Source organism: Gavia stellata, chromosome 10 (genome assembly GCF_030936135.1).
Source record: "Gavia stellata isolate bGavSte3 chromosome 10, bGavSte3.hap2, whole genome shotgun sequence".
NCBI classification, from domain to species: domain Eukaryota; kingdom Metazoa; phylum Chordata; class Aves; order Gaviiformes; family Gaviidae; genus Gavia; species Gavia stellata.
The window spans coordinates 32,462,647-32,473,357 of record NC_082603.1 but is presented as its reverse complement, the minus strand read 5'-3'; the positions used below and the strand labels follow the sequence as shown (position 1 = coordinate 32,473,357).

Below are 10,711 nucleotides of genomic sequence, written 5' to 3'. Positions count from 1 at the left end.
AAAACCCAGGAGATTTAAATGCATAAGTTCCGATCTCTCCTTTAGCTGGCAAGCGCATGAGCCTACATTCTCACTCTCGAAATTAAGCTCCTTTAACTCTCCTTTAAGTGGCTGGGCAGAACCCTGGGCTTTCACAGTTCTTCCCCTGTCCGAACTTCACCTGATGACTCTGGCAAAGCCGGGCAGGCTTTGGTGGGTGCTGAAGGCATCCAGCCCTTTGCAGCCGGCGCTTAGCACTTAACAGGATCAGCCCCTTAGCGACTTGTATGGTGTCCAGCACCTCAGATGCCTTACCGTTTTTTAAATTATGCAACGCCCAGCATTTGTAATTAGCCAAGTAAGCTGCTTTCACCTAACCTCAAATGTTTGTAATGCTTATAATCCCAGCTAGGTGTCTGTATAAAGGAGGTCCTTGTTAAGGGCAGAAGGAAGGAATTTTCCAGAAGAAAATTAGGGAGTTGACAGAGAAGTAAAGCTAAAGGATTGCAAGATTGCTTTTGTTTGACCAAACGCTTGAGGTTGGGGGGTTGGTTTTGGAGATCCCGGTGTTTAAACTTAGTTATTCAGCAGGTGGTCTGGCAGTAGCTGTACATGAGAAAGCGGCTCGCCTATGGCAAGTCCTGTCCCCAGTAAGCTATCAGCATCTTAGCTTGTTTTGTTTTGTTTTCTTTCCAGTCCTTTCTTACGCCTGTTTTAGCAAATGTAACACCAGCATCAAGTCCCTTCCCAGGATGAAAATCCGTGAGTTCATCAGCCAAGATGGAGCTTCAATTTTGGCCTGATTTGGTTTCTTTCTTGGAAAAGCTGAATGGTCAGATGCTCCTGGTGGTTCTGGTCACGTTTCTTTTGATTATTGACCTTGTGAAAAAGAGACGTCCCAGGAATTTCCCTCCAGGGCCACAGCTCCTTCCTCTCGTGGGAACCTTTGTGGACTTTATGCAGCCCCTCCATCTCGCGCTGCAGAAGGTAAGAGCTTCATGGACATTTCTCCTACTAACAATATTTTACCTCTTCAGTGACTTTTGTCACCAAACCCGCAAAGCAAGCGCAGCCTCTGAAGAACTAGCTGTATAATAACCACTTCTTGGGTTTATCTCTTACTGTCAATCACCTCCTCTTCCATGGGAGTAGGAAGGTCCAACGGGAAAGAAACCTGTAATGGTGGAAGACCTACATGTTCCTCCTCTTTCTTCCCATCTGACCATGACCATTTTCTGCTGGAGTCCAGGAAAGGTTCAGAGGGGCTGGGCCAGGCTGGGGGAGGGATGGCAAGTGCTGTGTGAGAAACGAAATGTTCAGACTGTCAACATCACCTCTGGAAATTGTATTGTCATTGTCTTTGCTCAGAGGCCAATAATTTGCCCCATTACATCTGAAAGAAACATTTAAGACCCTGAGTTAACCATGCCTGTGGCTTCTTCTGTGTCACAGAAAGAGGCAGTGATTTCTCTGGAAAGGTTTCCAGAGCTTTGACTCCCACCAAAGCCAATGAAAGAGAGACATTTTATACACGCTGAGTATGCTTCTCTGAAAAAGTGGAAGGAAAAGTTCTGACTTGCTGGCTACAAATAACCTTTCTGGTGACGATTTATCTCTTGCTTTTACTTAGCAGGCTGATGCCAGTCTATCTGTCCTGGGTTTTCACAGGCCACTGGCACAGGTGTCCCCTAGGGGAACCGTTGGGGAAGGCTGAGGCCGCGTGCTCAGGATATTTTGTCAATACACACAATTATTATTAATAAAATTATTCACATTCATTCATATGCACACAATGACCGAGACACCCGTTTGGCCCCAGGCTGGTTTCATGTGTCACCACAGCAGTTCAGGGTGACCACGGGTGTTCTTTCATGTAGACTCATGCTAAGAAGAGGATGGCCTGAGCTTGTTGGCAGAGCAGGGCCCAAGAGACGATATGATCACCCTTTGCTCTTATATATCAGGGAGTTAAATACTGCAGGGGAGACACTAGTGCTAGCAAAGTCCATACAAGGAAAATGGCTATAATTTGGCCATAAATGCATTCGGGCTTAAAATTAGAAGTAGGTTTCCAGCCATCAGCCGTAGGAGCCACTTTCTAAATGGGCTAGCTGGAGCAAGAAACCACACTACTTTAGACACAAAGTTGATGAGAGAGGTTATTTGTTGTGCTTTGCCCTCAGCAGCAAGAGCCTGGGCATGGAGACCCAGGTGGTGCCTTCATCTCTTGTACCCTTCCTGTAAAGAAAAGGGACAGAGCAGGTCCCCAGCAGTTACAAAGCAAGTAATGTCCTTGTTATAAGTTAGATTGGTGCAACCGCCTGGTGAAACCCAGGTCATACCTGCTAACAAATATGAGCAAACCATCTCTCCCACACTACAGCTCTCTAGCATTTTTTATGTCATCTTCTGCCTTCATGGAATAGTTCAGGTTGGATGGAACCTGCAGACTTGGGTTTAGGTTTTTCTTAAGTTCCCTTGCTCCAAGCAGGACTAAATTCAAAGGTAGATGCCATCGCTCGAGGTCTTGTCCAGGTGAGTTTTGAAAATCTCCACCTTCTTGCTCTCAGAGGGCGATGAATTCTCTTTCAGCTTACCGGTCGGTACGGGAACATCTTCAGCGTGCAGTTTGGAAGTCTGACTTTTGTGGTAGTCAATGGGTACCAGATGGTGAGAGAAGCTCTTGTCCACCAGGCTGAAATATTTACAGATCGGCCAAATATTCCACTCCTCCAAGAAATATTTAGAGGCTTTGGTAAGCACAGCTACCAGGATTTTGGTACAAATTCTTCATCTATTTGCAATTATAACAATTAGAGTGAAAGAAACAGGTTGAATTCAACCCTTGCTAAGTGCACCCATAAAAGCTTGCACAGAGGAAGGCAAGAACTGAATTCAGTCTAATAATCTCACAGGTGTACATTTTCATCTTGCTGGGATTTAGTGATAATGATGGGATCAAAGTCAGGTCTTGATGAAAGAGGAGAAATAAATGCAAGCTGCCCAGCTCTCAATACACTCAGAGTTTTCCCCTTGGTTTTAATTTCTCCTTTGCTTTTTCTCCCCCAGTTGCATATAGCTCCAGCAATGAGGTATGGTGCTCCTGCCTGCAGCTCTGCCAACAGCGTGATAGTACTTATAGTATTTTGGCTTACACCTTTTTTTCCCACGCAAAGTGACAAAGTAGCAGATTAAAGCAAAGCCATAAAGCTAGATCTTCAGCACAAGCCAATTGCTCTTGAATTTTAATTCCCAGGCAAAACTATAGTTTTTCAATGTTTGTTTGCTTTGGTTTGGGGTTTTTGTTCAAGATGAATGGCCATTTCTGGGTCACTCACACGTGACCCGGAGCAAGGTTTTTTCACTTGTTTTTTCCACCTACAGGGCTCATATCATCAAATGGGCATATATGGAGGCAACAGAGAAAGTTTGCTTCAGCAACACTGAAAAGCATTGCTGTAAGTTTTGAGGAAAAAGTGCAAGAGGAGAGCCGGTACCTTGTGGAGACGATTGAGGAGGAGAAAGGTGGGTGGTTAAGGTACAGCACTGTGCCCAAAACCTCCAGCTAAATGAACAACGAGAAGTAAAACTCTTACTGCGACACAGCTCCTAACGTGCAAAACATTTCTTCAAGTCACTCAAATCTCTATCTTATACTTCCAGACTGTGCCTTTTAGCACTTATTTTAGACCTCAGGTCTACTATTTTACTTCTTCCTTATTAATATTAAGCAAATATATACGAGGTGTTTATTAAAACTTGCATGTTTATATGGCTACGAAAGTCTCTCCTGTATTCTGCGAAGGAATAAATGCAGCTCTCCTGCTATCAATCAGGCACGTATGCTCAGAGGCTTAGTTAACCTCTGCTTGTCCTTGGTTTTGCAAAGTATTTTAAAACTTGTTTAGTCAGGCTTTCCTTTTGTATCATGCACAAATGAAGCGTGTGCCTTGCTCTTTTATGGTCCAGCTTTTAAGAACTGCCAGAGGGATATTAGTAAGAATAATTTGTATGTTGGTACATGGGTGATGTTGCACTTCAGCTTTAAATAGAAGCAGATGGGGTTTAGCTAATTCTATGGAGCTATATATAGTAAACAAGAAAGATCTAAATAGGAATTGTGAAATTATATACTGAACTTGCTCCATTTTAATGGCTGTTGCACTGAATAGGCCAAATACTTCATGTTGCCAATTGATTATAGTCCTTTATAGTCCTAATCAATAAACTAATTAAGCTGCTGTTTTGGGCCTTTCTTCCCATTAGTAATGACAAATAGTGATCATGTCCATCACTCTAATATCTGAGCACCAGCCCAGTTTAATTACTTTCTTGAAGAGTGGAGAGATCAGCAGCCCTGTGCAGAGTGCCTTGCATTTCAAAGCGATGCTCCCCAGTGTACGACAGCAGCTCAGGGCTGGACTGGATTCCTTACTCATATTCCTCTCTCATATCATGGCAAGAAGCTCTCCAGGCTGCCTAAATGTGCCGTAGGAGATGGTGGTCTGCTCGGTAGCTCTCCCAAGGAATGCAGATGTGATGAACGTCACACCTCACTTTGCTCTTTTAGGAGATGTGTGCCTCACATCTAGGGGCCATATGAGCTATTGCTGGATTTTATAGGCGGCCGTGAAGATTTGCAATCCTCACCCTCTCCCCTCTCTCCCATCCCACTTCATTTCTCTGTGGTGGACAGTTAAAAGCCAGTGCAATGCCATTTTTGCTGTGTGGTTAGTCCTGAGCTCCCTGCCCCAGGCTAAGCTTTGAGGGACACTCTCTTGGCATTTAAAATTGGCACCAAAACCACATTGGAGCATGCAAACCCGACAGTCATAGCGTGGCATCCTACTGGTTGTTTTCCCTGGAAAATGGTTCAAACCCTGCTTCGGCAGCTCTGTACTAATGTTGGTGTGTGCCAGCAGCCTGGGCTGGAGACAGGAGGGGATGTCCTCGGAGAAAGCAGGTCGTGGCACACAACGTTCAACCTCCAGCAGGATGCTGGAGGTGATGAGGGTGGTGGGGACCCCGGGACATGGGGTGAAGCCTTGGCATCACCATGGGTGAGAAGTAGGTGAGGTCTCACCCCAACTTCACAGCTGCTGATCGGGTAGAGAGTGTGGTTTTGACTGAGACTTTAAAGAAAAATAAAGTAAGTTGTCTTTCATTTTGTTTCCTCCAGGACAACCATTTGACCCTCATTACAAAATTAATAGTGCTGTTTCAAACATCATCTGTTCCATAACTTTTGGGAACCGCTTCGACTACCATGACAACAGTTTCCAGGAATTACTCCACTCGCTGGCTGAAACGCTGCTGCTCATGGGAAGTTTCTGGGGCCAGGTAAAGCTGGTTGGATGCTTTTCTAGCTTCAGCTGCATGTAAGAGCTCGGAAACTGGAGTTTCTAAGGCACTGATGTAATCTGCTTTTCCCTGGAGGAAAAGAGTCACATTATAAGGGAAATGACCACGAGTATTGTTTTACGTTAGACAGGGTTTATACACAAAATCCGTCAGGAAAGCAAGGAAGCAACTTAAAATTATTGGGGCACATGGAGAAAAAATACTGCAGGACTATAAAACCAATCTTATGCCTGACATCACTGAAGAGCAATGGAAAAACCTTAAAAATAACTCTGTTTCTACAAAAAGAAGAGTCAATTAGTAGCACTCTCAGTGAGAATTCCCTTCTTTTCCCCCACCCCTTTCCCAACCAGTTTCTCAAATAACTTTTATTTATGAAAAACTGTCTGAGAGTCGAGGTTTATAACCGAAGTAGGTGGATTTGGGGACAGGCTGCACGTAGCTTCTGCATGGCCACACACCGTGGGCTGGGTCTGATCTCTGTCCCCTCCATGGACCTCAGCACTAAGGGGCTCCTCTGCATCCATACTGATTTATGACTCCAGTGGCCACCTCACATTAGGTGACAGCTTTGGCCACCCAATATTAGAGAACCTTACCAGCAGAAAACATCTGGCTGATTCTTACATGGGTTGTACTTGTTTACATCTGCATAACTAAATTGACCTTTGCAGCAAAACTGATGTTTTTTCTGGTAGCAAGCGGAGCTGATAAATTTTCCTATCATCTCAACTGTGATACCTGCTTTTTTTTTTTTTTTTTTTTTAAACTCAAGAAATGCTCATCTGCTCTGTTTGATTTCTCACCAGCTGTATAATGCTTTTCCTTTGGTCATGAGATGGCTACCAGGACCCTTTAGGAAAATCTTCAGGCACTGGGAGAAACTTCAATATTTTGTGAAGGGAGAGATTGCAAAGCACAAGGAAGATTTGGACCGGTCCGAGGCAGGAGATTATATTGACTGTTACCTGAAGGAAATAGAAAAGGTAAAACAGGGAGATAACCTAAAATCACCTAAAGCTTAACCCAAGAAATGAGTAGACGAGACTCAAGGCTGCTCTGTCAGAGGAGCCTGTGCCTCCTGCATTGCCTTCTCCTCCCTACCACTTCCACGTCAAACTTTTAGCAACAGCAGGAGCCTGATGACTTTAAAAACACACAGGTTGCTTTTCTTTTTTTTCATTTGGAAGTATTTACACTTTGTCTTCTTCCATTTTTCATTCTGTCATGCGGCGTAGGAGGACTCTCAGGGAACGTGTTCACATTCCTATGAGAGCTCGCAGGCTTGTGTTTGCTATTGCGAAATTTCACATTTAAAAATGCTACCTGCTTTCAAAGGTTGCTTTACAGCAAATAGGGTGTCTTTCAAAGCATTCCACAGGGCTTGTAATTCAATGAAAGCAAGGGGTAGAAATTTACAAGTCCAGGGGTGGTGGATAATAAAATAGCAGCAGGGTTTGACTTATGGATGGATGGTTTTGGATTGGCTTCTTGAAAGCACCTCTTCCCTAATAAGAGTTTTCATTGCCATGCTTTTCCCCAAGTTTAAGGGTGACACCAGCTCACATTTCCATGAGGACAACCTGCTGTGCTCTACCCTGGACCTCTTCTTAACCGGGACTGAGACGACGGCAACTGCCATCCGCTGGGCTCTGCTCTACATGGCCACGTACCCCCACATTCAGGGTAGGGCCACTGATGGTTCCTTCATTTAGCCCAAAACTAGATAAGTGAAACTCAGAAAACAGAGTTATTCCCAGCTTTACCACGTGTTGGACATGCATATGCCCCAGTTTTCTTATTGGGAACCTTTTGAGCACAGGTCTTTTTTTTTTTCTCTCTTTCCATAGAGAAAGTGCAGTTCGAAATAGACACGGTGATTGGCCAGTCCCGTCAGCCCGCCATGGCCGACAAGGAGAACATGCCGTACACCACTGCGGTGCTGAGCGAGGTCCTACGGATGGGCAACGTCGTGCCACTGGGGGTGCCCAGGATGTCCACCAGCGACACCACCCTGGCCGGCTTCCACCTGCCCAAAGTACGTGGAGAACACCAGCCCTCCCATTGCCCCACTGGAGCGAGGTCTTCATGGCCCAAGTCCCAAATCTCATCTGGAAGCGAGCCAATCAGCAGGATCTTATGGAGATGTCACAGTTGTGTAGAAAACACAAGCCCTCGTGATGGACGCTGTAGGGCTTTTATGGGTCTCACCTCCTTATAGAGGAGAGTTGTGAGATCCTACAGTGCTGGTCATAATTTTCAGTTTTACAAGGTTTATCCCTTGAATTTTATACACGACGCCCTCCAGGCATTATGGGAATAGAGGGTCAAGAAACATATGAAAGCAAACAGTTTGGGTTTGTTAATTCCACAGAGTATTAAAAATCGTATATTAAAAGTAGCACTTGATAAAAGCCAGGTAATAGATATTGATGTGTACACACTGTTCTGGAACTATGAAAGCAAATATGGAATTTAGATCTATTTAGTCTCTTCCATATATATGATTGGTTGCATCAAGGAAAACTAAAAATAAAAAAAATCTGGACATTTTGCTCCACACTGATTAAAATATTTTTCTTTTTCTGATGGGGGGTGTGGAGATAAACCAGATCAGGTTTTAAACAAAAAAGCAGAATAAAGTGGATCAATTGAAAATGATTTGGTTAAATTCCTTGAAATTCCTATGGGAACACAATGTTATCAATTTAAAGACGGTTTATATTAACATCACAAGTGACAGCAGCACAAGGTATGGATCAACCCTATGGTGATACGTAGAGGAGCACAGAAGTGAACAATCTTGTAGGCTTTCACCCTCATTTAATTACATAGCTTAGGAAAAAACATTTTGCCCTTAAAAAAAAGTAGTTTACATTGTGTGTGGAACGGAGCTAATAATAAACTAGTCTGACAACCCGTCGGCGCTTCTCCATCATGTAATCACCCGTTTTCTCCACCTCTTGCAGGGCACCACCCTGATGACCAGCCTGACTTCGATAATGTTCGACAAAAACGTGTGGGAGACTCCAGACACCTTTAATCCTGAACATTTCCTGGAAAACGGCCAGTACAGGAGGCGGGAGGCTTTCCTGCCCTTCTCTGCAGGTGGGATGATGGATGGGGAGATGGTTTTCCTTTCTGCCATGCTTTTTTTTTTCCCCCAAGACACCCCCTCCAGAGCGGGGGGTACTGCTCCTTGTCCGGCTTTCAGCCCATGCCCAGGGTTTCCCACAGTGAATAACCCTGTAACAGCTAATACTGATTGCTTGGAGCAGGAGGGAAATCAATTTGTTATCGCAGGATAAAAAAATAAGGCTTTTTCCTCTTGCGCGAGCTGCATAAATGTTCTTTTTTCAACGCGTTTCCCCTCTTCATCTCTCTGAACAGCCGCCGCAGTTTGCTCAGCAGTAAACTTCTGGGGAAGATTTCTGCAAAATGTGTGGGTGAACATTGCCACCTAACCTTTCAAGGAAGAAAAGCTCCCGCAGCCTCTGCAAGGCGGCGTGTGAGCGAGGAACCCGAGAGGTGGTTGAAGCTCGCTCGGGACTCAGTGGGGTTATTTTTGCTCCTTTTCCAGGCAAGCGGGCTTGTCCCGGGGAGCAGCTCGCCAGGACCGAGCTCTTCATCTTCTTCGCAGCCCTCCTGCAGAAGTTCACCTTCCGGCCGCCGGCAGCCGCCGTGCTGACCTTCGCCTTCACGCTCAGCCTCACGCGCTGCCCCAAGCCCTTCCAGATCTGCGCGCTGCCTCGTGACTGAGGCCGGCGTGGGGCTGGCCTGCGCCCCCCCGCTTCAGCCCTCTGCAAGCCTGAAAAGTGCCCCTTCTCCTACCTGCCCCTTAGATTTTGGGCCAAAAGGATGGGCCACAGATGTCTAGCACCCACCAACATGTGGGTGGCAGTGGGAAGGGCAGGAGGGCCACATCCTGCGCACTGCAACGAGGACAGACCTTGGTGCTTTTCCCTTCACCTCCTGCCGCCTCCCCTCTATCAGTTTGGCAAAGTACATGAATTTAAAAGCTCTATTACTTAATTTCTGTTGTTAGCACCTCCCAGGAAGGTGTCTGCCAGCTGCAAAATCATGGGCACAGTTGGGTCCACGGTGGCTCTTCCACAGGGGATACATCCACCACCCAGAGACCATGTCGCAACCCCTAAATCCCAACGCTGCAGCACCCTGAATGGCCATGGGCTGTTTTCTGAGGTCCCCCTGGTCAGTGGGGTCAGCTGGCCTTGGATGTACAAGCTCTGGGTTCATGCCTCAGTACCAGTTTGGACTTCCAGGTGGCCATGGCCGATCCTGAGGCTCAGGTGGCCTCGGCTTGGTATGTGTCCCCACACCACCATGTTGCTGCTTTGCAATGGAAATAGAATTCCTTGCAGCAGGAGCATGCAGGTTTTTAATCTCATATGTATATGGAAGTTTTAATCAGGAGGCTACAGGGTGGTAGAAGCAGCTTCTACCATAGGCCAACCCATAGGCTTCTACCATAGGCCAGCCCCAGTGGGATGGCATGAGGAGCCATTCGTCCAGGTTGCGAATGGTTGTGAAAATGCAGTATTGCAATTGTATGAGCGGGAAAGGTTTATCCAAAGAGGTTTGTGGTAGTAAAATATAACAACGGGAAAGAAAAGTTGCGAAAAAATAATTGCACGGGGTTGCTCAGGAGTAGTTTAGCCAAAGCCCAACAGAACGAGAAGCAGCAGAGAGTGTCGGAAGGTTCGTGCCTGCGGTGGCTCGCCGCTGGCCATCAGGAAGGAAACGGCGGCGCGGAGGCTTTGGGGTGGGAAGTCATGAGCTCACCCACTTCCCTTCCACTTCTGGCAAAGATTCGTGGCCATGCACGGCAGGCATGTCCGTAGCGTGGGGCCAGAGAGCTGGGTCGGGGGCATGGCACCACCTGTGACGGAGACACTGCTTCTGCCCACGCCAGGGTCTACGTGGAAAAGAGCTAATTACATGTGCAACTTGTAGAGAATTTTTCCATTGATGTGACAAAGCATTAATGCTTAGAAATGCTGCCTCCTGTGTGCTTTTGTTTGGAATACAGTCACAGCAAAGATCGTTTCTTTTCCTCTTGTTCTTTCTTTTCACTTTCATAAGTGACTTTTCTATAGGCACCCACGTAGGACACTGAATAGTTAACAGGAAAAGAGGATTAAATCAAGTTTCATTTCCACTGGCTTTAGCCTCCATCTCTGGCAATAACCGCCTTTGCTGCGTTACAAAGCAATCGCTGTGCAGTGGCAGATTTATGCCACATGGGAGAGTCCTCTGCACATCACATCCCTGCCACGCCGGGCACACAGGGGTTTTGTCAATGAGCTGTCCTTCTAACGGATCGCCTTAATCCTATTGCATTTTTAATTAA

General features: G+C 46.0%; 1 protein-coding gene across 1 annotated transcript; it reads left to right on the top strand.

Annotated features, from left to right (window-relative positions):
• The first annotated feature begins 759 nt into the window (after nucleotides 1-759).
• On the top strand, nucleotides 760-9,099 carry LOC104260319 (cytochrome P450 2J2). Its single transcript, XM_059822213.1, has 9 exons — nucleotides 760-966; nucleotides 2,572-2,734; nucleotides 3,364-3,504; nucleotides 5,159-5,319; nucleotides 6,150-6,326; nucleotides 6,885-7,026; nucleotides 7,191-7,378; nucleotides 8,310-8,448; nucleotides 8,921-9,099. The coding sequence occupies exons 1-9, from the start codon at nucleotides 760-762 to the stop codon at nucleotides 9,097-9,099; spliced, it is 1,497 nt and encodes a 498-aa protein (XP_059678196.1).
• The last annotated feature ends 1,612 nt before the right edge of the window (nucleotides 9,100-10,711 follow it).

What these genes read in the sequence shown, in the direction of transcription:
- LOC104260319 (XM_059822213.1), top strand. Translation starts at nt 760, where the DNA reads ATGGAGCTTCAATTTTGGCCTGATTTGGTTTCTTTCTTGGAAAAGCTG. An exon ending in TCCATCTCGCGCTGCAGAAG is followed by an intron (nt 967 to 2,571) that starts GTAAGAGCTTCA and finishes ATTCTCTTTCAG; the next exon opens with CTTACCGGTCGGTACGGGAA. An exon ending in CCGGCTTCCACCTGCCCAAA is followed by an intron (nt 7,379 to 8,309) that starts GTACGTGGAGAA and finishes CACCTCTTGCAG; the next exon opens with GGCACCACCCTGATGACCAG.